General features: G+C 44.3%; 1 protein-coding gene across 2 annotated transcripts; it reads right to left on the bottom strand.

Annotated features, from left to right (window-relative positions):
- Positions 1-362: 362 nt before the first annotated feature.
- On the bottom strand, positions 363-23,845 carry LOC112236739 (ras-related protein Rab-12). 2 transcript variants are annotated; one of them, XM_024405341.2, is made up of 6 exons: positions 23,243-23,835; positions 17,474-17,534; positions 7,121-7,259; positions 6,040-6,129; positions 2,606-2,710; positions 363-812 (listed from the first exon to the last, which is right to left on the bottom strand). In XM_024405341.2, exons 1-6 carry the CDS (start codon positions 23,457-23,459, stop codon positions 705-707), a joined length of 720 nt encoding a protein of 239 aa, XP_024261109.1. In that variant the 5' UTR covers positions 23,460-23,835; the 3' UTR covers positions 363-704. The 2 variants fall into 2 exon arrangements, with proteins under 2 accessions (XP_024261109.1, XP_042185134.1); XM_042329200.1 differs by lacking the exon at positions 363-812 and adding an exon at positions 2,342-2,496 and having other exon boundaries at positions 23,243-23,845.
- Between the last annotated feature and the right edge of the window lie 2,363 nt (positions 23,846-26,208).

Below are 26,208 nucleotides of genomic sequence, written 5' to 3'. Positions count from 1 at the left end.
GTCAGAGAAGGGGTCAGAGCGGGGTGTGACAGCATCGATCAGAGAAGGGGTCAGAGAAGGGGTCAGAGAAGGGGTGTGACAGCATCAATCAGAGAAGGGGTCAGAGAAGGGGTCAGAGCGGGGTGTGACAGCATCGATCAGAGAAGGGGTCAGAGAAGGGGTCAGAGCGGGGTGTGACAGCATCGATCAGAGAAGGGGTTAGAGAAGGGGTCAGAGCGGGGGTCAGAGAAGGGGTGTGACAGCATCGATCAGAGAAGGGGGTCAGAGCAGGGGTCAAAGGGTTGAGCAGCATCGATCAGAGAAGGCGGATCATCCCAAAAGGGGTTAGAGCGGGGTCAGAAAAGGCCACTGGTACAAAGGGGTGTCAGAGCAGAGGGTATCAAAGCTATCTTGCAGCAACAACTGACTCTTCGGATGCATCCCAAATGGCACTCTATTCCTTATAAAAGGCCACTGGTACAAAGTAGTGCACTATATATATATATATATATATATATATGGAAGTTATTTCCATTTGGAATGCAGCCTTTACTCTCCTCCTCCTGATATCAGACTTCTGCTTGGTTGTGCTGCACTCTGGTGGCCAGAATGGTTGAGAGGAGGGGTGTAGTCGAGGGGGTGTAGTCGGGGGGTGTAGTCGAGGGGGGTGTAGTCGAGGGGGTGTAGTCGAGGGGGTGTGGTGGAGTGTTGAGAGGGGAGTCATCTCAGCAACAGTGCATGCGTGGCGGGTTGAGCTCGGGAGGCACTTCTGGTTCAGGCTGCAGAGACAGGATGCTGTTGGAGAGCTTCCTGTTGGGAATCTCTAGAGGCATCTGGTGACCAGAAGACAGAATAGGAAGTTAATAGGCAAGTCATGATTAGTGCTTCAGGTGGTGTGGAATATACCAAATGACTTACCAGTATTAGAAGGGTATAATCAAGCAATAAGGCCCGGGGGGGAGTAGATTGCCAAGATACCACGGCTAAGGGCTGTTCTATTGCACGATGCAACGCTGAGCCCCTGGATACAGCCATGGTATATTCACCATATATACCACAAACCACAAAGGTGCCTCATTGCTATTATAAACTGGTAACCAATGTAATTAGAGCAGTAAAAATAAATGTTTTGTCATACCCGTGGTATACGGTCTGATATACTACAGCTGTCAGCCAATCAGCATTCAGGGCTCGAACCACCCGGTTTATAACGACTATTAAAATACTACATATGTAGAGCCTTCTCAGCAATCTACACACAATACCCCATAATGACATCACAATACCCCATAACGACATCACAATACCCCATAACGACATCACAATACCCCATAATGACATCACAATACCCCATGATGACATCACAATACCCCATAAAGACAAAGCGAAAACCTGTTTTTAGACATTTCTGCTCATTTATTGACATAGGTATTCAGACCCGTTGCTATGAGACTAGAAATTGAGCTCAGATGCATCCTGTTTCCCATTGATCATCCTTGAGATGTTTCTACAACTTGATTGGAATGCACCTGTGGTAAATTCAATTGATTGGACAGGATTTAGAAAGGCAAACACCTGTCTATATAAGGTCCCACAGTTGACAGTGCATATCAGAGCAAAAACCAAGCCATGAGGTCGAAGGAAGTGTCTGTAGACAGGATTGTCTCAAGGAACATTAAGTAAATTAGATATTTCAGTTTAATAAATTAGCAAAACATTTTTAAAAACCTGTCTTTGCTTTTATCATTGTGGGGTATTGTGTGTAGATTGATGAGGGAAACACAATTTAATCCTTGTGTTTTAGGATATTGTCCTGCTGAAAGGTGAATTCATCTCCCAGTGTCTGGTGGAGAGCAGACTGAACCAGGATTTTTTTTTTTTTTTTTTTTTTTAAATACACTGAGTGGACAAGTCTTTAGGAACACCTGCTTTTTCCATGACAGACTGACCAGGTGAATCCAGGTGAAAGCTATGATCCCTTAATGATGTCTCTTGTTAAATCCACTTCAATCAGTGTAGATGAAGGAGAGGACAGGTTAAAGAAGAATTTTTAAGTATTGAGACAATTGAGAAATGGATTGTGTGGTGGTAGTAGGAGCCAAAACATTAGGAACACCATGACATAGACTGACCAGGTGAAAGTTATGATCCCTTATTGATGTCTCTTGTTAAATCCACTTCAATCAGTGTAGATGAAGTGGAGGAGAAGAAGGATTTTTAAGCCTTGATACATTCATTTTGTATGTGTGTCATTCAGAGGGTGAATGTGCAAGACAAAATATTAAAAATGCCTTTGAACTGGGTATGGTAGTAGGTGCCAGGCACACCGGTTTGTGTCAAGAACTGCAACACTGCTGTTTTTTTCCACACTCAACAGTTTCCCCGTGTGGATCCAGAATGATCCACCACACAAAGGACATCCAGCCAACTTGACACAACTGTGGGAAGCATTGGAGTCAACATGGGCCAGCTTTCAACACCTTGTAGTGTCCATGCCCCCGATGAAGTCAGGCTGTTCTGAGGGCGAAAGGGGAAGGTGTTCCTAATGTTTTGTCCACACAGTGTAGGTCGCAGGTCAACAAAATAAGTGCCGTATAGTTATATAGCAGGGAGGATTCCTACTCACCTTTGCTAGAATGTCGTCCACTAGTTTTAGAAAGCACTCCTCCACGTTAAAGTTATCCTTGGCACTAGCCTCGCAGAAACGCATCCCAGATATCCTGGAGGTAAACTGGGAACCCGAGACATGATGATACCAAGGTCAAAATCCATCAATTAAAATCAATAAATTATAAAATCATAGAATTATGAGTCAACTAATATTATTTTCCCGGGGTTTGAGATCATGTATATCAGTACTGGGATGTACATTAGTACTGGGATGTACATTAGTACTGGGATGTACATTAGTACTGCGATGTACAGTACTGCGATGTATATTAGTACTGCGATGTATATTAGTACTGCGATGTATATTAGTACTGCGATGTATATTAGTACTGCGATGTACATTAGTACTGTACTGTGAGGTAGAGTAATGTGATGAACAGTACATTAGTACCGCGATGTACAGTACACTAGTACCGCACATTAGTACCGCAATGTACCGCACATTAGTACCGCAATGTACCGTACATTAGTACCGCAATGTACCGCACATTAGTACCGCAATGTACCGTACATTAGTACCGCAATGTACCGTACATTAGTACCGCAATGTACCGTACATTAGTACCGCAATGTACCGTACATTAGTACCGCATTAGTAGCGTACATTAGTACCGCATTAGTAGCGTACATTAGTACCGCATTAGTAGCGTACATTAGTACCGCATTAGTAGCGTACATTAGTACCGCATTAGTAGCGTACATTAGTACCGCATTAGTACCGTACATTAGTACCGCAATGTACCGTACATTAGTACCGCAATGTACCGTACATTAGTACCGCAATGTACCGTACATTAGTACCGCAATGTACCGTACATTAGTACCGCAATGTACCGTACATTAGTACCGCAATGTACCGTACATTAGTACCGCAATGTACCGTACATACCGCAATGTACCGCAATGTACCGTACATTAGTACCGCAATGTACCGTACATTAGTACCGCAATGTACCGTACGTTAGTACCGCAATGTACCGTACATTAGTACCGCAATGTACCGTACATTAGTACCGCAATGTACCGTACATTAGTACCGCAATGTACCGTACATTAGTACCGCAATGTACCGTACATTAGTACCGCAATGTACCGTACATTAGTACCGCAATGTACCGTACATTAGTACTGCGATGTACATTAGTACCGCAATGTACATTAGTACTGCGATGTACAGTAGTGCGATGTATATTAGTACTGTGATGTACAGTAGTGCGATGTATATTAGTACTGTGATGTACAGTAGTGCGATGTATATTAGTACTGCGATGTACAGTACAGTACAGCGATGTACAGCGATGTACAGTACTGCGACGTACAGTACAGCGATGTACAGTACATCAGTACTGCGATGTACATCAGTACTGCGATGTACATTAGTACTGCGATGTACATTAGTACTGCGATGTACATTAGTACTGCGATGTACATTAGTACTGCGATGTACATTAGTACTGCGGTGTACATTAGTACTGCGGTGTATATTAGTACTTTGACGTTATGTATAGTACTGTGATGTATATTAGTACTGTGGTGTATATTAGTACTGCGATGTATATTAGTACTGTGGTGTACAGTACTGTGGTGTATATTAGTACTGTGGTGTACAGTACTGTGATGTTATGTACATTAGTACTGCGATGTACATTAGTACTGCGATGTACATTAGTACTGCGATGTATATTAGTACTGCGATGTATATTAGTACTGCGATGTACAGTAGTGCGATGTATATTAGTACTGTGATGTACAGTACCGGGATGTATATTAGTACTGCGATGTATATTAGTACTGCGGTGTATATTAGTCCTGTGATGTACAGTACTGGGATGTATATTAGTACTGTGGTGTATATTAGTACTGTGGTGTACAGTACTGTGATGTATATTAGTACTTTGACGTTATGTACAGTACTGCGATGTATATTAGTACTGCGGTGTATATTAGTACTGCGGTGTATATTAGTACTGTGGTGTATATTAGTACTGTGGTGTATATTAGTACTGTGGTGTACAGTACTGTGATGTATATTAGTACTTTGACATTATGTACAGTACTGTGATGTATATTAGTACTGTGACATTATGTACACTAGTACCGCGATGTACACTAGTACCGCGATGTACACTAGTACCGCGATGTACACTAGTACCGCGATGTACACTAGTACCGCGATGTACACTAGTACCGCGATGTACGCAAGTACCGCGATGTACGCAAGTACTACGGTGTACATTAGTACTGCGGTGTACAGTACTGTGATGTATATTAGTACAGTGATGTACATTAGTACTGTGATGTACAGTAGTGCGATGTATATTAGTACTGCGATGTATATTAGTACTGTGACGTTATGTACATTAGTACTGTGACGTTATGTACTGTGATGTATATCAGTACTGTGATGTATATCAGTACTGTGATGTATATCAGTACTGTGATGTATATCAGTACTGTGATGTATATCAGTACTGTGATGTACATTAGTACAGGGACGTTATGTACAGTACTGTGATGTACATCAGTACTGTGATGTACATCAGTACTGCGATGTATATCCGTACTGTGATGTATATCAGTACTGTGATGTATATCAGTACTGTGATGTACATTAGTACAGGGACGTTATGTACAGTACTGCGATGTACATCAGTACTGCGATGTACATCAGTACTGCGATGTACATCAGTACTGCAATGTACATCAGTACTGCAATGTACATCAGTACTGCGATGTACAGTAGTGCGATGTATATTAGTACTGTGATGTATATTAGTACTGCAATGTATATTAGTACTGTGGTGTATATTAGTACTGTGGTGTACAGTACTGTGATGTATATTAGTACAGTGATGTACATTAGTACTGTGATGTACATTAGTGCAATGTATATTAGTACTGCGATGTATATTAGTACTGTGCCGTTATGTACATTAGTACTGTGACGTTATGTACTGTGATGTACATTAGTACTGTGATGTACAGTACTGTGATGTATATTAGTACTGTGATGTATATCAGTACTGTAATGTACATTAGTACTGTAATGTACATTAGTACTGTGATGTACATTAGTACTGTGATGTACATTAGTACTGTGGTGTATATCAGTACTGTAATGTACATTAGTACTGTGATGTACATTAGTACTGTGATGTACATTAGTACTGTGATGTACATTAGTACTGTGATGTACATTAGTACTGTGATGTACATCAGTACTGTGGTATACATCAGTACTGTAATGTACATTAGTACTGTGATGCTCTACACAAGAATCTGTTAAATCCATCAGTGAAAATTAGAAGTAAAGAAAACCCTGAGTTGGGGAAATTTCTTCTCTGAGAAGTTTTTTCCTGTCAACTGATTGTAGACCAGTATTAGACTCACCCTCTCCGCAGTCTGTTTAGTGATGATGCGGTCTGTCTCACAGTCCAGCTTGTTCCCCACCAGCAGCAGCTCTGCCTCTTCTGAAGCATACTGACCAATGACAGAGAGGAGAGAGATGAGATGTATGTACTGTGTACTACTCCCTTCACAGAAGCTCCAATCGGAATAGAAAGAGAATCCCGGAGTCGACCTCTTCACTGTTGACGTTGAGACTGGTGTTTTACGGGTACTATTTAATGAAGCTGCCAGTTGAGGACTTGTGAGGCGTCTGTTTCTCAAACTAGACACTAATGTACTTGTCCTCTTGCTCAGTTGAGCACTGGGGCCTCCCACTCCTCTTTCTATTCTGGTTAGAGCCACTTTGCACTGATCTGTGAAGGGAGAATTACACAGCGTTGTACGAGACCTTCAGTTTCTTGGCAATTTCTCGCATGGAATAGCCTTCATTTGTCAGAACAAGAATAGACTGACGAGTTTCAGAAGAAAGGTCTTTGTTTCTGGACATTTTGAGCCTGTAATCGAGCCCACAAATGCTGATGCTCCAGATACTCAACTAGTCTAATTAAGGCCAGTTTTATTGCTTATTTAATCAGAACAGTTTTCAGCTGTGCCAACATAATTTCCAAAGGGTTTTCTAATGATCAATTAGCCTTTTAAAATGATAAACTTGAATTAACTAACACAACGTGTCATTGGAACACAGGAGTGATGGTTGCTGATAATGGACCTCCGTACGCGTATGTAGATATAAAAAAAAAATAATAATTATCTGACGTTTCCAGCTGCAATAGTCATTTACAACATTAACAATGTCTACACTGTATTTCTGATCAATTTGATATTATAATGAACAATTTTTTTTTGCTTTTCTTTTCAAAAACAAGGCCATTTTCTAAGTGACCCCAAACTTTTGAACAGTAGTGTATATTACTGTAGTAACAGAGAGGAGAAGAGAGGTAATGTGGCCCATCCCAGTGGTGTTCCGGGCTGGTCCTTTGTGCCTAGTACTACATAATGATTTCTGTTATCAATGATAATCCACGATGATGTAAGGTAATGTATTGATAATATCCCTTTTTACCTTGTCGATCATCTTCATCCACTTGGGAAGGTCGTCAAACGTTTCCTGCTTGGTGATGTCATAGACCAGTACTATGCCTTTGGCCCCACGGTAGTAGGCTGAGGTTATACTGTTGAACCTCTCCTGACCAGCTGTATCCCTGGAGGTACAGGACACATCACTTATCAGACTGGATCCATGAGTTAGAGACAGGACACACATCAGACTGGATCTATGAGTTAGAGACAGGTCACGCATCAGACTGGATCTATGAGTTAAAGACAGGACACGCATCACATATCAGACTGGATCTATGAGTTAAAGACAGGACACGCATCACATATTAGACTGGATCTATGAGTTAGAGACAGGACACACAGACTGTATCTATGAGTTAGAGACATGACACACATCACATATCAGACCGGAGCTATGAGTTAGGGCCATGAGGTTTTCCAGACCAAGTCACCTGACATGACCTGGGAAAACAAGGCCCTAGTTAAAGCTAATAACATGTGTTGGTCAGGGAAAACTATGCCCTAGTTAAAGCTAATAACATGGGTTGGTCAGGGAAAACTAGGCCCTAGTTAAAGCTAATAACATGGGTTGGTCAGGGAAAACTAGGCCCTAGTTAAAGCTAATAACATGGGTTGGTCAGGGAAAACTAGGCCCTAGTTAAAGCTAATAACATGGGTTGGTCAGGGAAAACTAGGCCCTAGTTAAAGCTAATAACATGGGTTGGTCAGGGAAAACTAGGCCCTAGTTAAAGCTAATAACATGGGTTGGTCAGGGAAAACAAGGCCCTAATTAAAGCTAATAACATGGGTTGGTCAGGGAAAACTAGGCCCTAGTTAAAGCTAATAACATGGGTTGGTCAGGGAAAACTAGGCCCTAGTTAAAGCTAATAACATGGGTTGGTCAGGGAAAACTAGGCTCTAATTAAAGCTAATAACATGGGTTGGTCAGGGAAAACTAGGCCCTAATTAAAGCTAATAACATGGGTTGGTCAGGGAAAACTAGGCCCCTAATTAAAGCTAATAACATGGGTTGGTCAGGGAAAACTAGGCCCCAATTAAAGCTAATAACATGGGTTGGTCAGGGAAAACTAGGCCCCAATTAAAGCTAATAACATGGGTTGGTCAGGGAAAACAAGGCCCCAATTAAAGCTAATAACATGGGTTGGTCAGGGAAAACAAGGCCCCAATTAAAGCTAATAACATGGGTTGGTCAGGGAAAACTAGTCCCCAGTTAAAGCTAATAACATGGGTTGGTCAGGGAAAACTAGGCCCCAGTTAAAGCTAATAACATGGGTTGGTCAGGGAAAACTAGGCCCCAGTTAAAGCTAATAACATGGGTTGGTCAGGGAAAACTAGGCCCCAGTTAAAGCTAATAACATGGGTTGGTCAGGGAAAACTAGGCCCTAGTTAAAGCTAATAACATGGGTTGGTCAGGGAAAACTAGGCCCTAATTAAAGCTAATAACATGGGTTGGTCAGGGAAAACTAGGCCCTAATTAAAGCTAATAACATGGGTTGGTCAGGGAAAACTAGGCCCTAGTTAAAGCTAATAACATGGGTTGGTCAGGGAAAACTAGGCCCTAGTTAAAGCTAATAACATGGGTTGGTCAGGGAAAACTAGGCCCTAGTTAAAGCTAATAACATGGGTTGGTCAGGGAAAACTAGGCCCTAGTTAAAGCTAATAACATGGGTTGGTCAGGGAAAACTAGGCCCTAATTAAAGCTAATAACATGGGTTGGTCAGGGAAAACTAGGCCCTAATTAAAGCTAATAACATGGGTTGGTCAGGGAAAACTAGGCCCTAATTAAAGCTAATAACATGGGTTGGTCAGGGAAAACTAGGCCCCTAATTAAAGCAAATAACATGGGTTGGTCAGGGAAAACTAGGCCCCTAATTAAAGCTAATAACATGGGTTGGTCAGGGAAAACTAGGCCCTAGTTAAAGCTAATAACATGGGTTGGTCAGGGAAAACTAGGCCCTAGTTAAAGCTAATAACATGGGCTGGTCAGGGAAAACAAGGCCCTAGTTAAAGCTAATAACATGGGTTGGTCAGGGAAAACTAGGCCCTAGTTAAAGCTAATAACATGGGTTGGTCAGGGAAAACTAGGCCCTAGTTAAAGCTAATAACATGGGTTGGTCAGGGAAAACTAGGCCCTAGTTAAAGCTAATAACATGGGTTGGTCAGGGAAAACTAGGCCCTAGTTAAAGCTAATAACATGGGTTGGTCAGGGAAAACTAGGCCCTAGTTAAAGCTAATAACATGGGTTGGTCAGGGAAAACTAGGCCCTAGTTAAAGCTAATAACATGGGTTGGTCAGGGAAAACAAGGCCCTAGTTAAAGCTAATAACATGGGTTGGTCAGGGAAAACTAGGCCCTAATTAAAGCTAATAACATGGGTTGGTCAGGGAAAACTAGGCCCTAATTAAAGCTAATAACATGGGTTGGTCAGGAAAACTAGGCCCTAGTTAAAGCTAATAACATGGGTTGTTCAGGGAAAACTAGGCCCTAGTTAAAGCTAATAACATGGGTTGGTCAGGGAAAACTAGGCCCTAATTAAAGCTAATAACATGGGTTGGTCAGGGAAAACTAGGCCCTAGTTAAAGCTAATAACATGGGTTGGTCAGGGAAAACTAGGCCCTAATTAAAGCTAATAACATGGGTTGGTCAGGGAAAACAAGGCCCTAGTTAAAGCTAATAACATGGGTTGGTCAGGTAAAACTAGGCCCTAATTAAAGCTAATAACATGGGTTGGTCAGGGAAAACTAGGCCCTAATTAAAGCTAATAACATGGGTTGGTCAGGGAAAACTAGGCCCTAATTAAAGCTAATAACATGGGTTGGTCAGGGAAAACAAGGCCCTAGTTAAAGCTAATAACATGGGTTGGTCAGGAAAACTAGGCCCTAATTAAAGCTAATAACATGGGTTGGTCAGGGAAAACTAGGCCCTAATTAAAGCTAATAACATGGGTTGGTCAGGGAAAACTAGGCCCTAATTAAAGCTAATAACATGGGTTGGTCAGGGAAAACTAGGCCCTAATTAAAGCTAATAACATGGGTTGGTCAGGGAAAACAAGGCCCTAGTTAAAGCTAATAACATGGGTTGGTCAGGAAAACTAGGCCCTAATTAAAGCTAATAACATGGGTTGGTCAGGGAAAACTAGGCCCTAATTAAAGCTAATAACATGGGTTGGTCAGGGAAAACTAGGCCCTAATTAAAGCTAATAACATGGGTTGGTCAGGGAAAACTAGGCCCTAATTAAAGCTAATAACATGGGTTGGTCAGGGAAAACTAGGCCCCTAATTAAAGCTAATAACATGGGTTGGTCAGGGAAAACTAGGCCCCAGTTAAAGCTAATAACATGGGTTGGTCAGGGAAAACTAGGCCCCAGTTAAAGCTAATAACATGGGTTGGTCAGGGAAAACTAGGCCCCAGTTAAAGCTAATAACATGGGTTGGTCAGGGAAAACTAGGCCCAGTTAAAGCTAATAACATGGGTTGGTCAGGGAAAACTAGGCCCCAGTTAAAGCTAATAACATGGGTTGGTCAGGGAAAACTAGGCCCCAGTTAAAGCTAATAACATGGGTTGGTCAGGGAAAACTAGGCCCCAGTTAAAGCTAATAACATGGGTTGGTCAGGGAAAACTAGGCCCCAGTTAAAGCTAATAACATGGGTTGGTCAGGGAAAACTAGGCCCCAGTTAAAGCTAATAACATGGGTTGGTCAGGGAAAACTAGGCCCCAGTTAAAGCTAATAACATGGGTTGGTCAGGGAAAACTAGGCCCCAGTTAAAGCTAATAACATGGGTTGGTCAGGGAAAACTAGGCCCCAGTTAAAGCTAATAACATGGGTTGGTCAGGGAAAACTAGGCCCCAGTTAAAGCTAATAACATGGGTTGGTCAGGGAAAACTAGGCCCTAATTAAAGCTAATAACATGGGTTGGTCAGGGAAAACTAGGCCCTAATTAAAGCTAATAACATGGGTTGGTCAGGGAAAACTAGGCCCTAGTTAAAGCTAATAACATGGGTTGGTCAGGGAAAACTAGGCCCTAGTTAAAGCTAATAACATGGGTTGGTCAGGGAAAACTAGGCCCTAGTTAAAGCTAATAACATGGGTTGGTCAGGGAAAACTAGGCCCTAATTAAAGCTAATAACATGGGTTGGTCAGGGAAAACTAGGCCCTAATTAAAGCTAATAACATGGGTTGGTCAGGGAAAACTAGGCCCTAATTAAAGCTAATAACATGGGTTGGTCAGGGAAAACTAGGCCCTAATTAAAGCTAATAACATGGGTTGGTCAGGGAAAACTAGGCCCTAATTAAAGCAAATAACATGGGTTGGTCAGGGAAAACTAGGCCCTAATTAAAGCTAATAACATGGGTTGGTCAGGGAAAACTAGGCCCTAGTTAAAGCTAATAACATGGGTTGGTCAGGGAAAACTAGGCCCTAGTTAAAGCTAATAACATGGGCTGGTCAGGGAAAACAAGGCCCTAGTTAAAGCTAATAACATGGGTTGGTCAGGGAAAACTAGGCCCTAGTTAAAGCTAATAACATGGGTTGGTCAGGGAAAACTAGGCCCTAGTTAAAGCTAATAACATGGGTTGGTCAGGGAAAACTAGGCCCTAGTTAAAGCTAATAACATGGGTTGGTCAGGGAAAACTAGGCCCTAGTTAAAGCTAATAACATGGGTTGGTCAGGGAAAACTAGGCCCTAATTAAAGCTAATAACATGGGTTGGTCAGGGAAAACTAGGCCCTAGTTAAAGCTAATAACATGGGTTGGTCAGGGAAAACTAGGCCCTAGTTAAAGCTAATAACATGGGTTGGTCAGGGAAAACTAGGCTCTAATTAAAGCTAATAACATGGGTTGGTCAGGGAAAACTAGGCCCTAATTAAAGCTAATAACATGGGTTGGTCAGGGAAAACTAGGCCCTAATTAAAGCTAATAACATGGGTTGGTCAGGGAAAACTAGGCCCTAATTAAAGCTAATAACATGGGTTGGTCAGGGAAAACTAGGCCCTAATTAAAGCTAATAACATGGGTTGGTCAGGGAAAACTAGGCCCTAATTAAAGCTAATAACATGGGTTGGTCAGGGAAAACTAGGCCCTAATTAAAGCTAATAACATGGGTTGGTCAGGGAAAACTAGGCCCTAATTAAAGCTAATAACATGGGTTGGTCAGGGAAAACTAGGCCCTAGTTAAAGCTAATAACATGGGTTGGTCAGGGAAAACAAGGCCCTAGTTAAAGCTAATAACATGGGTTGGTCAGGGAAAACAAGGCCCTAGTTAAAGCTAATAACATGGGTTGGTCAGGGAAAACTAGGCCCTAATTAAAGCTAATAACATGGGTTGGTCAGGGAAAACTAGGCCCTAGTTAAAGCTAATAAGATGGGTTGTTCAGGGAAAACTAGGCCCTAGTTAAAGCTAATAACATGGGTTGGTCAGGGAAAACTAGGCCCTAATTAAAGCTAATAACATGGGTTGGTCAGGGAAAACTAGGCCCTAGTTAAAGCTAATAACATGGGTTGGTCAGGGAAAACTAGGCCCTAATTAAAGCTAATAACATGGGTTGGTCAGGGAAAACAAGGCCCTAGTTAAAGCTAATAACATGGGTTGGTCAGGTAAAACTAGGCCCTAATTAAAGCTAATAACATGGGTTGGTCAGGGAAAACTAGGCCCTAATTAAAGCTAATAACATGGGTTGGTCAGGGAAAACTAGGCCCTAATTAAAGCTAATAACATGGGTTGGTCAGGGAAAACAAGGCCCTAGTTAAAGCTAATAACATGGGTTGGTCAGGTAAAACTAGGCCCTAATTAAAGCTAATAACATGGGTTGGTCAGGGAAAACTAGGCCCTAATTAAAGCTAATAACATGGGTTGGTCAGGGAAAACTAGGCCCTAATTAAAGCTAATAACATGGGTTGGTCAGGGAAAACTAGGCCCTAATTAAAGCTAATAACATGGGTTGGTCAGGGAAAACAAGGCCCTAGTTAAAGCTAATAACATGGGTTGGTCAGGTAAAACTAGGCCCTAATTAAAGCTAATAACATGGGTTGGTCAGGTAAAACTAGGCCCTAATTAAAGCTAATAACATGGGTTGGTCAGGGAAAACTAGGCCCTAATTAAAGCTAATAACATAGGTTGGTCAGGGAAAACTAGGCCCTAGTTAAAGCTAATAACATGGGTTGGTCAGGGAAAACAAGGCCCTAGTTAAAGCTAATAACATGGGTTGGTCAGGGAAAACTAGGCCCTAATTAAAGCTAATAACATGGGTTGGTCAGGGAAAACTAGGCCCTAGTTAAAGCTAATAACATGGGTTGGTCAGGGAAAACTAGGCCCTAGTTAAAGCTAATAACATGGGTTGGTCAGGGAAAACTAGGCCCTAGTTAAAGCTAATAACATGGGTTGGTCAGGGAAAACTAGGCCCTAGTTAAAGCTAATAACATGGGTTGGTCAGGGAAAACTAGGCCCTAGTTAAAGCTAATAACATGGGTTGGTCAGGGAAAACTGGGCCCTAGTTAAAGCTAATAACATGGGTTGGTCAGGGAAAACTAGGCCCTAGTTAAAGCTAATAACATGGGTTGGTCAGGGAAAACTAGGCCCTAGTTAAAGCTAATAACATGGGTTGGTCAGGGAAAACTAGGCCCTAGTTAAAGCTAATAACATGGGTTGGTCAGGGAAAACTGGGCCCTAGTTAAAGCTAATAACATGGGTTGGTCAGGGAAAACTAGGCCCTAATTAAAGCTAATAACATGGGTTGGTCAGGGAAAACTAGGCCCTAAATAAAGCTAATAACATGGGTTGGTCAGGGAAAACTAGGCCCTAATTAAAGCTAATAACATGGGTTGGTCAGGGAAAACTAGGCCCTAGTTAAAGCTAATAACATGGGTTGGTCAGGGAAAATTGCTGAACTTCATGTGAATTCATTTCCATATACAAATCTAGCCAACTGAGAGGAGGTAAACAGACCGTCAGTCAATCCGACCGTCAGTCAGTCAGCCAGTCAGTCAGTCAGTCAGTCAGTCAGTCAGTCAGTCAGCCAGTCAGTACGGCAGCCAGTCAGTCAGTCAGTACGGCAGCCAGCCAGTCAGTCAGTCAGTACGGCAGCCAGCCAGTCCGCCAGTCAGTCAGTCAGTCAGTCAGTCAGTCCGCCAGTCAGTCAGCCAGTCAGTCAGCCAGTCAGTCAGCCAGTCAGTCAGTCAGTCAGTACGGCAGCCAGCCAGTCAGCCAGTCAGTCAGTCAGTCAGTCGGCAGCCAGCCAGTCAGTCAGTCAGTACGGCAGCCAGCCAGTCCGCCAGTCAGTCAGTCAGTCAGTCAGTCCGCCAGCCAGTCCGCCAGTCAGTCCGCCAGTCAGTCAGTCAGTACGGCAGCCAGCCAGTCCGCCAGTCAGTCAGTCAGTCAGTCCACCAGCCAGTCCGCCAGTCAGTCCGCCAGTCAGTCAGTCAGTACGGCAGCCAGCCAGTCCGCCAGTCAGTCAGTCAGTCAGTCCGCCAGCCAGTCCGCCAGTCAGTCAGTCAGTCGGCAGCCAGCCAGTCCGCCAGTCAGTCAGTCAGTCAGTCCGCCAGCCAGTCCGCCAGTCAGTCAGTCAGTCCGCCAGCCAGCCAGTCCGCCAGCCAGTCCGCCAGTCAGTCCGCCAGCCAGCCAGTCCGCCAGTCAGTCAGTCAGTCCGCCAGCCAGCCAGCCAGTCCGCCAGTCAGTGAGTCAGTCCGCCAGCCAGCCAGTCCGCCAGTCAGTCAGTCAGTCCGCCAGCCAGCCAGTCCGCCAGTCAGTCAGTCAGTCCGCCAGCCAGTCCGCCAGCCAGTCCGCCAGTCAGTCAGCCAGCCAGCCAGTCAGTCAGCCCCCCAGCCAGTCAGCCAGCCAGTCAGCCAGTCCGCCAGCCAGTCAGTCAGTCCGCCAGCCAATCAGTCCGCCAGTGTATGAGCAGCAGTAGAGAAGTAGAAGTGACAGAGCAGGGTTAGATGTTGCCTCCCATGAAGTGGTTAGGGCTGACAGACAGGCCAAGAGAGAGGTTAGGGCTGACAGACAGGCCAAGAGAGAGGTTAGGGCTGACAGACAGAGAGAGAGGTTAGGGCTGACAGACAGGCCAAGAAAGAGGTTAGGGCTGACAGGCCAAGAGAGAGGTTAGGGCTGACAGACAGGCCAAGAGAGAGGTTAGGGCTGACAGACAGGCCAAGAGAGAAAAGTTAAGGCTGACTGACAGAAAGAGAGAGGTTAGGGTTGACTGACACAGTGATGGAGCCTCAGCCAAGACCAGGTGGTGAGAGGAGGCAGTAAGCACGAGACATGATGACACCAGCCAGTACGCAGACAGTCATCCTGAACCGACAGGGGATGGGGTGGAGGTAGGGACACGAGAGATTGGAAGTGGATGAGGGTAGTAGTGGGACGAGGTCGGTAAAAACAGAACAAATTGTGTTATCAGTGAAGGCTATGCACACAGTTCAGCCCAGGTAGCAGTCACACACTCATCCTACATGGCAACATCAGCATGTGTAGCTACAGTATCTGTGGTGCCATGTAGCCGTAGCATGAAAAGGTCAGCTACTCTGTGCAGCAGAAGGTAACTGAACACAGAACGGTTGATTACTGTCGACTGAAGCGTCACTTAATGTTGTATGTCAGGGGTCATCAAACTGCATTCAGCCACGGGACAATGTCTTCTTGAGTGGACGAACAGGGGGCCAGATCATAACGGCTAATCATTTGTAGACTGGGAAATGACTCCCAAGAAGCCCCAAACAGGTATCATATTGAACTAAAACATAATGTACTGAACAAAAAAAAAAAAGTTTTTAAAAAACGCAACGTGCAACAATTTTAGGGGTGGCAGCATAGCCTAGTGGTTAGAGGGGAGGGGCGGCAGGTACACTAGTGGTTAGAGGGGAGGGGTGGCAGGTACACTAGTGGTTAGAGGGGAGGGGTGGCAGCGTAGCCTAGTGGTTAGAGGGGAGGGGCGGCAGGTACACTAGTGGTTAGAGGGGAGGGGTGGCAGGTACACTAGTGGTTAGAGGGGAGGGGTGGCAGCGTAGCCTAGTGGTTAGAGGGGAGGGGCGGCAGGTACACTAGTGGTTAGAGGGGAGGGGTGGCAGGTACACTAGTGGTTAGAGGGGAGGGGTGGCAGCGTAGCCTAGTGGTTAGAGGGGAGGGGCGGCAGGTACACTAGTGGTTAGAGGGGAGGGGTGGCAGCGTAGCCTAGTGGTTAGAGGGGAGGGGCGGCAGGTACACTAGTGGTTAGAGGGGAGGGGCGGCAGGTACACTAGTGGTTAGAGGGGAGGGGTGGCAGGTACATTAGTGGTTAGAGGGGAGGGGTGGCAGCGTAGCCTAGTGGTTAGAGGGGAGGGGCGGCAGGTACACTAGTGGTTAGAGGGGAGGGGCGGCAGCGTAGCCTAGTGGTTAGAGGGGAGGGGCGGGAGGTACACTAGTGGTTAGAGGGGAGGGGTGGCAGCGTAGCCTAGTGGTTAGAGCATTGGGCCAGTAACCGAAAGGCTGCAAGATCGAATCCCCGAGCTGACAAGGTAAAAAATCTGTTGTTCCGCCCCTGAACAGGGCAGTTAACCCCACTGTTCATAGGCCATCATTGAAAATAAGAATTTGTTCAAATTATAAGAATTTGTTCTTAAATGACTTGCCTAGTTAAATAAAAAGATGAAGTAAAAAACATTTTACCGTTCATATGAGTAAATCAGTCAATTGAAATAAATAAATTAGACCCTAATCTATGGATTTCACATGACCGGGAATAGACACCCATCAGTTGATCACAAATACCTCTTGACCCCTGACCTCTTGACCCCTGACCAAAAACAAATATCTCGTCACGGTATATCTGTAAATTCAAAGTGCTATCAATAAAAATGCCACTGTATTCATTGTCTTTGCTTATGCCTTATGCCCCCCCCACCACCACCACGGGGCAGTCTGTTCACAACGTTGACGTCAACAGACTGTTCGCCCACACCACACGATACACGTGGTCTGCGGTTGTGAGGCCAGTCGGATGTACTGCCAAAGTCTCTAAAATGACTTATGGTAAAGAAATTAACATTACATTTCTCCGGCAACAGCTCTGGTGGACATTCCTGCATTCAGCATGGCAATCGCACGCTCCCTCAACTTTAGACATCTGTGGCATTGTGTTGTTTAACAAAACTGCACATCGTAGAGTGGCCTTTTATTGTCCCCCAGCACAAGGTGCACCTGTGAAATGATCATGCTGTTTAATCAGATTTTTGATATGCCACACCTGTCAGGTGGATGGATTATCTTGGCAAAGGAGAAATGCTCACTAACAGGGGTGTAAACACATTTCTGTGTGAGATAGTGGAACAGAGGCCTATGATGACTTCCTGTTTCCTGTTGACTCACCAGATCTGCAACCTGATCTTCTTCCCTCTCAGCTCCACCGTCTTGATCTTAAAATCTACTCCTACAGGAAGAAAACAGGGCCAAATGTGTCTTTTGTCATGTTTTTCCATGCTCTTTCCACTGTCATTCAGCCAGCCTATCAGCCAGCCAGCCTATCAGCCAGCCAGCCTATCAGCCAGCCAGCCTATCAGCCAGCCAGCCAGCCAGCCTGCCTATCAGCCAGCCAGTCTATCAGCCAGCCAGCCAGCCAGTCTATCAGCCAGCCAGCCAGCCAGCCAGTCTATCAGCCAGCCAGCCAGCCAGCCAGCCTATCAGCCAGCCAGCCAGCCAGTCTATCAGCCAGCCAGCCAGCCAGCCAGTCTATCAGCCAGCCAGCCAGCCAGCCAATCAGCCAGCCAGCCAGCCAGTCTATCAGCCAGTCTATCAGCCAGCCAGTCTATCAGCCAGCCAGCCAATCAGCCAATCAGCCAGCCAGCCAATCAGCCAATCAGACAGCCAGCCAATCAGCCAGCCAGCCAGCCAATCAGCCAATCAATCAGCCAATCAGCCAGCCAGCCAGCCAGTCTATCAGCCAGTCTATCAGCCAGTCTATCAGCCAGACTATCAGCCAGTCTATCAGCCAGACTATCAGCCAGTCTATCAGCCAGACTATCAGCCAGTCTATCAGCCAGCCAGCCAGCCAGCCAGTCTATCAGCCAGCCAATCAGCCAGCCAGCCAGTCTATCAGCCAGCCAATCAGCCAGCCAGCCAGTCTATCAGCCAGCCAGCCAATCAGCCAGCCAGCCAGTCATCAGCCAGCCAGCCAATCAGCCAGCCAGCCAGTCTATCAGCCAGCCAGCCAATCAGCCAGCCAGCCAGCCAATCAGCCAGCCAGCCAATCAGCCAGCCAGCCAATCAGCCAGCCAGCCAGTCTATCAGCCAGCCAGCCAATCAGCCAGCCAGCCAGCCAATCAGCCAGCCAGCCAATCAGCCAGCCAGCCAGTCTATCAGCCAGCCAGCCAATCAGCCAGCCAGCCAGCCAGCCAGAAACAGGGGAAAGAGCATGGAAAACATGCCAATTTGACAAACAGGCTAGTTGAAGTAGCAGGTTCTTCAGAAGCACTTTGGAATAGAAGAATTCACAGAGAAAATACTACAACAAGGAAGAAGTTTCATTTTAATCACAAACTTCTGTGCTAGAAATGTAAAGATATTCTACATCAAATATTTGGTTTATGACAGACTGGGATGATGACACGTCAGACACTTATTTCAATATTTATGCAACTCTACAGCAGTTTTCCTCCTCACTTCCTGTCATCAGAACAACCATGAACAAGCACACAGACCCTCACAGGGCCCAAATATGACCATCCAAAAAAGCTGCTGCTTCACACACACACACAGAGAGAGAGAGAGACAGAGAGAGATCCACACAGATCCACAATGAATTAGAAAACAAATCCAATTTTGATAAACTCCCATATCTACTGGGTGAAATTCCACAGTGTGCCATCACAGCAGCAAGATTTGTGACCTGTTGCCACGAGAAAAGGGCAACCAGTGAAGAACAAACACCATTGTAAATACAACCCACATTTATGCTTATTTATTTTATCTTGTGTCCTTTAACCATTTGTACGTTGTTAAAACACTGTATATATATATATATATATAATATGACATTTGTAATGTCTTTACTGTTTTGAAACTTCTGTATGTGTAATGTTTACTGTTAATTTTTGTTGTTTTTCACTTTATATAATCACTTTATATATTATCTACCTCACTTACTTTGGCAATGTTAACACATGTTTCCCATGCCAATAAAGCCCTTGAATTGAATTGAATTGAAATTGAGACAGAGAGAGAGACAGAGAGAGAGACAGAGAGAGAGAGAGACACAGAGAGAGACAGACAGAGACACAGAGAGAGAGAGAGACAGACAGAGAGACACAGAGACAGAGAGAGACAGACAGACAGAGAGACAGACAGACAGAGAGAGAGACACAAACAGAGACAGACAGACAGGACAGACAGAGACACAGAGAGAGAGAGAGACAGACGCAGAGAGAGAGACAGACGCAGAGAGAGAGAGAGACAGACAGACACAGAGAGACAGAGAGACAGACAGACAGAGAGAGACAGAGAGACAGACAGACAGAGAGACAGACAGACAGAGAGAGACAGACAGAGAGAGACAGACAGAGAGAGACAGAGAGAGAGACAGACAGAGAGAGACAGACAGAGAGAGACAGACAGAGAGAGACAGACAGAGAGAGACAGACAGACAGCTGTGTACCCAGGATGACAACGCACAACAAGATGGAGGCCAGACGTGGCAGCTGCCAGAGAGGAGAGTGTCAGAGTGTGAAAGGGACTATTTTGGGAACTATGGGGACAGTGGCAGCCCTTCTGTCCTGGGTAAGTTCCATGGCTGTGTGTGTATGTGTGTGTGTCACAGTTATGGGTGTAGACAGACATGAAAATAGAATAATCATCAGAACTGTTGGTGTCTTCTGTCACTAGCTAGCACAGCCACAAAGACCCTAACCCTTGTGTCACTAGCTAGCACAGCCACAAAGACCCTAACCCTTGTGTCACTAGCTAGCACAGCCACAAAGACCCTAACCCTTCTGTCACTAGCTAGCACAGCCACAAAGACCCTAACCCTTCTGTCACTAGCTAGCACAGCCACAAATTCATTATATCTTATTATTATTCTAATCTTACCTCACAGCTACCCCGAACCTTAACCACACTGCTAACCCTAACGTCTAACCTTAACCACACTGTTAACCCTAACGCTTAACCACACTGCTAACCCTAACACTTAACCACACTGCTAACCCTAACACTTAACCACACTGCTAACCCTAATACTTAACCACACTGCTAACCCTAACACTTAACCACACTGCTAACCCTAACGTCTAACCACACTGCTAATGCCTAGCCACACTGCTAACCCTAACGCCTAACCTTAACCACACTGCTAACCCTAACACCTAACCTTAACCACACTGCTAACCCTAACCTTAACCACACTGCTAACCCTAACGCCTAACCTTAACCACACTGCTAACCCTAACGCCTAACCTTAACCACACTGCTAACCCTAATGCCTAACCTTAACCACACTGCTAACCCTAATGCCTAAGCAAAAAGCAAATGTTTGTTTTTATGAATTTTTACCATTTTTGACTTTGTAGCCGGTCTATCTATGGGGAAAACTTCAGTTCTGCATCCAGGACATGACTCATGATAATAAACATCAATCTGCATGTGTATCCAAGTTCCTGTAGTGGTCTGCTTGATCTACCTCAGGAGACTGTTTCACAACAGATAAATTAGTTCCCCTTGCCTGTCAGCAAGGCAAGCCAGATTCCTTCAGTGCTTTGCATGAGGAGAATGAAATAATTGGTGACTTGGCACACAGATGGTATGGTCATACTACAATGGCTTTGTAAGAGTGGAAGTCACTGACTCTCTGTTCAAGACCATTCAAGTCCTGTCCCTGTGTGGTGGATTTAACTGGATCAGGCTTGAGCACAAACCGTGAGGACCGACAAGTGACCAGCAATAAATGATCTCCAATCTTTCGAAGACAGTGTAGGCCTCCAAAAACTAGGACCGTGTAGGCCTCCAAAAACTAGGACCGTGTAGGCCTCCAAAAACTAGGACCGTGTAGGCCTCCAAAAACTAGGACCGTGTAGGCCTCCAAAAACTAGGACCGTGTAGGCCTCCAAAAAACTAGGACCGTGTAGGCCTCCAAAAACTAGGACCGTGTAGGCCTCCAACAACTAGGACCGTGTAGGCCTCCAAAAACTAGGACCGTGTAGGCCTCCAAAAACTAGGCTAAGAGAAGTGACTAAATCAGTGTCAGTTAAAAACCTGAGGGACCAGTCCGAAACATGCCAGGGACCAGTGTCGGGCCACAGAACGAGAGGTTCAGAAACAGACCCTGAATGTGTCACAAAGACAGACAATATAGATCTAGAACTACAGATACATTGTCTGTCTAGAAGGGATACATTGTCTGTCTAGAAAGGATACATTGTCTGTCTAGAAGGGATACATTGTCTGTCTAGAAGGGATACATTGTCTGTCTATAGAAGGGATACATTGTCTGTCTAGAAGGGATACATTGTCTGTCTAGAAGGGATACATTGTCTGTCTAGAAGGGACACATTGTCTGTCTAGAACGGATACATTGTCTGTCTATAGGACGGATACATTGTCTGTCTATAGGACGGATACATTGTCTGTCTATAGAAGGGATACATTGTCTGTCTATAGAACGGATACATTGTATGTCTATAGGACGGATACATTGTCTGTCTATAGGACGGATACATTGTCTGTCTATAGGGATACATTGTCTGTCTAGAACGGATACATTGTATGTCTATAGGACGGATACATTGTCTGTCGGATACATTGTCTGTCTATAGGACGGATACATTGTCTGTCTAGAAGGGATACATTGTCTGTCTAGAAGGGATACATTGTCTGTCTAGAAGGGATACATTGTCTGTCTATAGGAGGGATACATTGTCTGTCTAGAACGGAAACATTGTATGTCTATAGGACGGATACATTGTCTGTCTAGAAGGGATACATTGTCTGTCTAGAAGGGATACATTGTCTGTCTAGAAGGGATACATTGTCTGTCTATAGAAGGGATACATTGTCTGTCTAGAAGGGATACATTGTCTGTCTAGAAGGGATACATTGTCTGTCTAGAAGGGATACATTGTCTGTCTAGAAGGGATACATTGTCTGTCTAGAAGGGATACATTGTCTGTCTAGAAGGGATACATTGTCTGTCTAGAAGGGATACATTGTCTGTCTAGAAGGGATACATTGTCTGTCTAGAAGGGATACATTGTCTGTCTAGAAGGGATACATTGTCTGTCTAGAAGGGATACATTGTCTGTCTATAGAAGGGATACATTGTCTGTCTAGAAGGGATACATTGTCTGTCTAGAAGGGATACATTGTCTGTCTATAGAAGGGATACATTGTCTGTCTAGAAGGGATACATTGTCTGTCTAGAAGGGATACATTGTCTGTCTAGAAGGGATACATTGTCTGTCTAGATAGAAGGGATACATTGTCTGTCTAGAAGGGATACATTGTCTGTCTATAGAAGGGATACATTGTCTGTCTAGAAGGGATACATTGTCTGTCTATAGAAGGGATACATTGTCTGTCTATAGAAGGGATACATTGTCTGTCTATAGAAGGGATACATTGTCTTCGCCTCACACTAAGTCCCAGGATATTTGAAACGTCAATTGATAATTACGCTGTATTTATTGGTTCTAAAAGTAAGTTAAAATGTAGTAGACCGTTTATATTTATTTTTGCATTTTATGACAGAATACTGAAAGCCACTATTGTGTAGCAAGGTAGCTAAGCAACAACACTTCTGACAAGGCATCGGGTACAGTTTAGTAGGGCCCTCAGTCCCCTCTAGTGTAGCTGATGGACAGGGCTTCAGTAAACACCACTAGTTGTCTGTCGGTTTGACACATTCATGTCAACAACAACCTCAAGGTTTTAAAAACATGGTAGTGTTGTCCCCTTGTAGTTACCAACTTCTTTACAAAAAAACTTGTCGTCAAAAAAAATAAAATAATCTATGCTGGTGACTGATACATGTTTATAGAGATAAAACGATGAGCTTGGTCGGTTTTGTCATGTAGTTACTGTAAACATTGCTTGCTAACTAGCCGAAGGGTTTTGGCTAGCAAAGGAGGCTAACGATATCTGGCCATTCCTTACCAACGGTTGATTTGCACGCTTCACAGAAGGTGTCGTCGGTAAACCTCTCCATTAGACTGGTTTTGCCTACTCCACGGGAGCCAATGATAATGATCTGAAGTTTATAATCGGCGGGTCTGGGCGGCATCTTCCTGCGGCGAGACTGTACCCCCAGAGCCGGGGAAGCATTCGCTGATCCACCACCGGCCCTCCGTTGGATTTCATACCGTGAATCCATCAATACTTCCACATTTGAACACCTAGACACGTTTATAAAAGAGAAAATAACGATGTAGGCCCTACTTTTAGTAATTTTTCCTTTTGTCTTTGAGTTAGTTCGGGAAAGTTTCCAAATTGTTCAGCTGCTTGTCAAGAGAATCACGGGCTGCGTTCAGTACGATTTTACGTTCTGAAACTTTTAATTGAACTGAAATGCCGATGTACTGACCGACCGGTTGATTAACGGGGAATGGTTATGGGTAGGGGAACCCTGTCAGTATGTCCGGTCTGGTTGCCACACCACCAAACGGTAGCAAGCATAACCCTTCCTAAATTAGTTGGCTTAAGTCTGTTCAAGAACGTACAATACCGTTTTGGGGAAACGTGTCGTTCAGTACAAACCGTTCTGCAACGTAGCAAACGTTCAAGCGAACTGAACGCACCTCTGGTAGCTTTTTTTCATTACGTCACCGCAGGGTCATAGTTATCTGGGATCCTTGGGATGTCCTTACCCCACATTGATTTTTTATTTAACTTGGCAAGTCAGTTAAGAACATATTTTTGTTTACAATGACGGCCTACACCGGTCAAACCCGGACAACGCTGGGCCAATTGTGCGCCATACTGTGGGACTCCCAATCACGGCCGGTTGTGATACAGCCTGGAATCGAACCATGGTCTGTAGTGACGCCTCTAGCACTGAGATGAAGCGTCACTCGGGAGCCCAAGATAGGTTAGCCCAAAATAGGTTACGGCAACGTTTCCACAAACTCGGTGTTAGTTTTGTTTTTAGCCCTAACACTACACATCTGATTCAGATGATCAAAACTTGATGATTAGTTGATTATTTCAATCAGCTGTGTAGTGTTAGGGCAAAAACCAAAAGGTGCATCCCCTTTAGGGTCCCGAAGACTGAGTTTGGAAAACGCTGACGTCCCAAGGATCCCGGATAGCATTGCTTCGCACCGTCACCGCAAGCGCCAGCAAACCTTTCCGCTTCCGTCGCATTCCATAGGATTCGGAAAATTGCAAGCGTCCGTAATAAGAAGCATGTGCATTACTGTTGCCATGGCGTGAAAGTACACGCCCCCTAATAATCTCCACGGGGTTTAGGGGTGTGCACCAAGGTTGTGAACACAAAGAAAACATACTGTGTGTGACAAAAAGATAAAAATGTTCATGTTAGCTAAAATGCAGAATTTTGAAATTAGCATGCCATTTACTGCTGTGCGTGTGTTCCAAACGATTAACATACAGTTAAGGTGTTGGCAGTCCGGGCTCGAGTCCCAGTCGAGGCTACCCCCTTTCTTTAACTGCTCCTAATTTACCCCCCTCCCAAACAGGCTGATTCATTCATTAAATAATATTTCCTAAGATTTTCTACCTGCAGCAAACCTAGTGGATCATGCTTGAAACACCTGTAAAAGTAAAGTGACCCCCCCCCACACACACACACACACACACACATTTTTTAAAATGTATATCCGAATTGTTGTGTATGTAATAGAATGCCCCTGTGTTGTACCCTTTTTTAGCCACTAGGTGGCAGTGATATGTTACCACCTCTACTTAAAGTGACCATAAAGTCCATTTTCAAGTTGTTGTTTTTTGGCTCGGAGTAAAACACCAATCACAGTCCTCATTTCAATGGAGTAAATCCCGCTCATTGGACCTCGGTTATGAAACTAAGCCATGTCTTTATTTAATTTTCTTTGCATTTGCAACTTCAGTAGCAAAATCTTCTTGCTGCTGCCACAGGATATTCTAAAGATTAAAGTGTGCACCGCTGAAAGTAGAGACTGGGTTTAAGCTCTCCTATGGTGTTTCCTAGGGTGTTTCCTATGGTGTTTCCTAGGGTGTTTCCTAGGGTGTTTCACATTATGATTTTGGTGGGTGCTATTTTTGTTGCCTCAAAACTACCTCCATTCTTCCATTTGTTTGTATGGGTTACCTCCATACTTCCATTCTTTGTATGGGTTACCTCCATACTTCCATTCGTTTGTATGGTTTACCTCCAGTCTTCCATTCGTTTGTATGGGTTACCTCCATACTTCCATTCGTTTGTATGGGTTACCTCCATACTTCCATTCGTTTGTATGGGTTACCTCCATACTTCCATTCGTTTGTATGGTTTACCTCCATACTTCCATTCGTTTGTATGGGTTACCTCCATACTTCCATTTGTTTGTATGGGTTACCTCCATACTTCCATTCGTTTGTATGGGTTACCTCCATACTTCCATTCGTTTGTATGGGTTACCTCCATACTTCCATTCGTTTGTATGGTTTACCTCCAGTCTTCCATTCGTTTTTGTTACCTCCATACTTCCATTCGTTTGTATGGTTTACCTCCATACTTCCATTCGTTTGTATGGTTTACCTCCAGTCTTCCATTCGTTTGTATGGGTTACCTCCATACTTCCATTCGTTTGTATGGTTTACCTCCATACTTCCATTCGTTTGTATGGTTTACCTCCATACTTCCCGTTTGTATGGTTTACCTCCAGTCTTCCATTCGTTTGTATGGTTTACCTCCAGTCTTCCATTCGTTTGTATGGGTTACCTCCATACTTCCATTCGTTTGTATGGTTTACCTCCATACTTCCATTCGTTTGTATGGTTTACCTCCATACTTCCATTCGTTTGTATGGGTTACCTCCATACTTCCATTTGTTTGTATGGGTTACCTCCATACTTCCATTCGTTTGTATGGTTTACCTCCAGTCTTCCATTCGTTTGTATGGGTTACCTCCATACTTCCATTCGTT

Source organism: Oncorhynchus tshawytscha, linkage group LG10, assembly GCF_018296145.1.
Source record: "Oncorhynchus tshawytscha isolate Ot180627B linkage group LG10, Otsh_v2.0, whole genome shotgun sequence".
Taxonomy (NCBI): Eukaryota; Metazoa; Chordata; class Actinopteri; order Salmoniformes; family Salmonidae; genus Oncorhynchus; species Oncorhynchus tshawytscha.
The sequence above is the reverse complement of the archived record's forward strand: the minus strand, read 5'-3'. Positions and strand labels throughout refer to the sequence as shown.

Bases quoted from the DNA above. Each gene is read 5' to 3' on its own strand.
- LOC112236739 (XM_042329200.1), bottom strand. From the start codon at position 23,459: ATGGATTCACGGTATGAAATCCAACGGAGGGCCGGTGGTGGATCAGCG. The intron at 6,130-7,120 runs GTAAAAAGGGAT...GTCATTGGTCAG, and splicing joins GGATGAAGATGATCGACAAG to TATGCTTCAGAAGAGGCAGA. The intron at 2,711-6,039 runs GTGAGTCTAATA...TCGGGTTCCCAG, and splicing joins CTAAACAGACTGCGGAGAGG to TTTACCTCCAGGATATCTGG.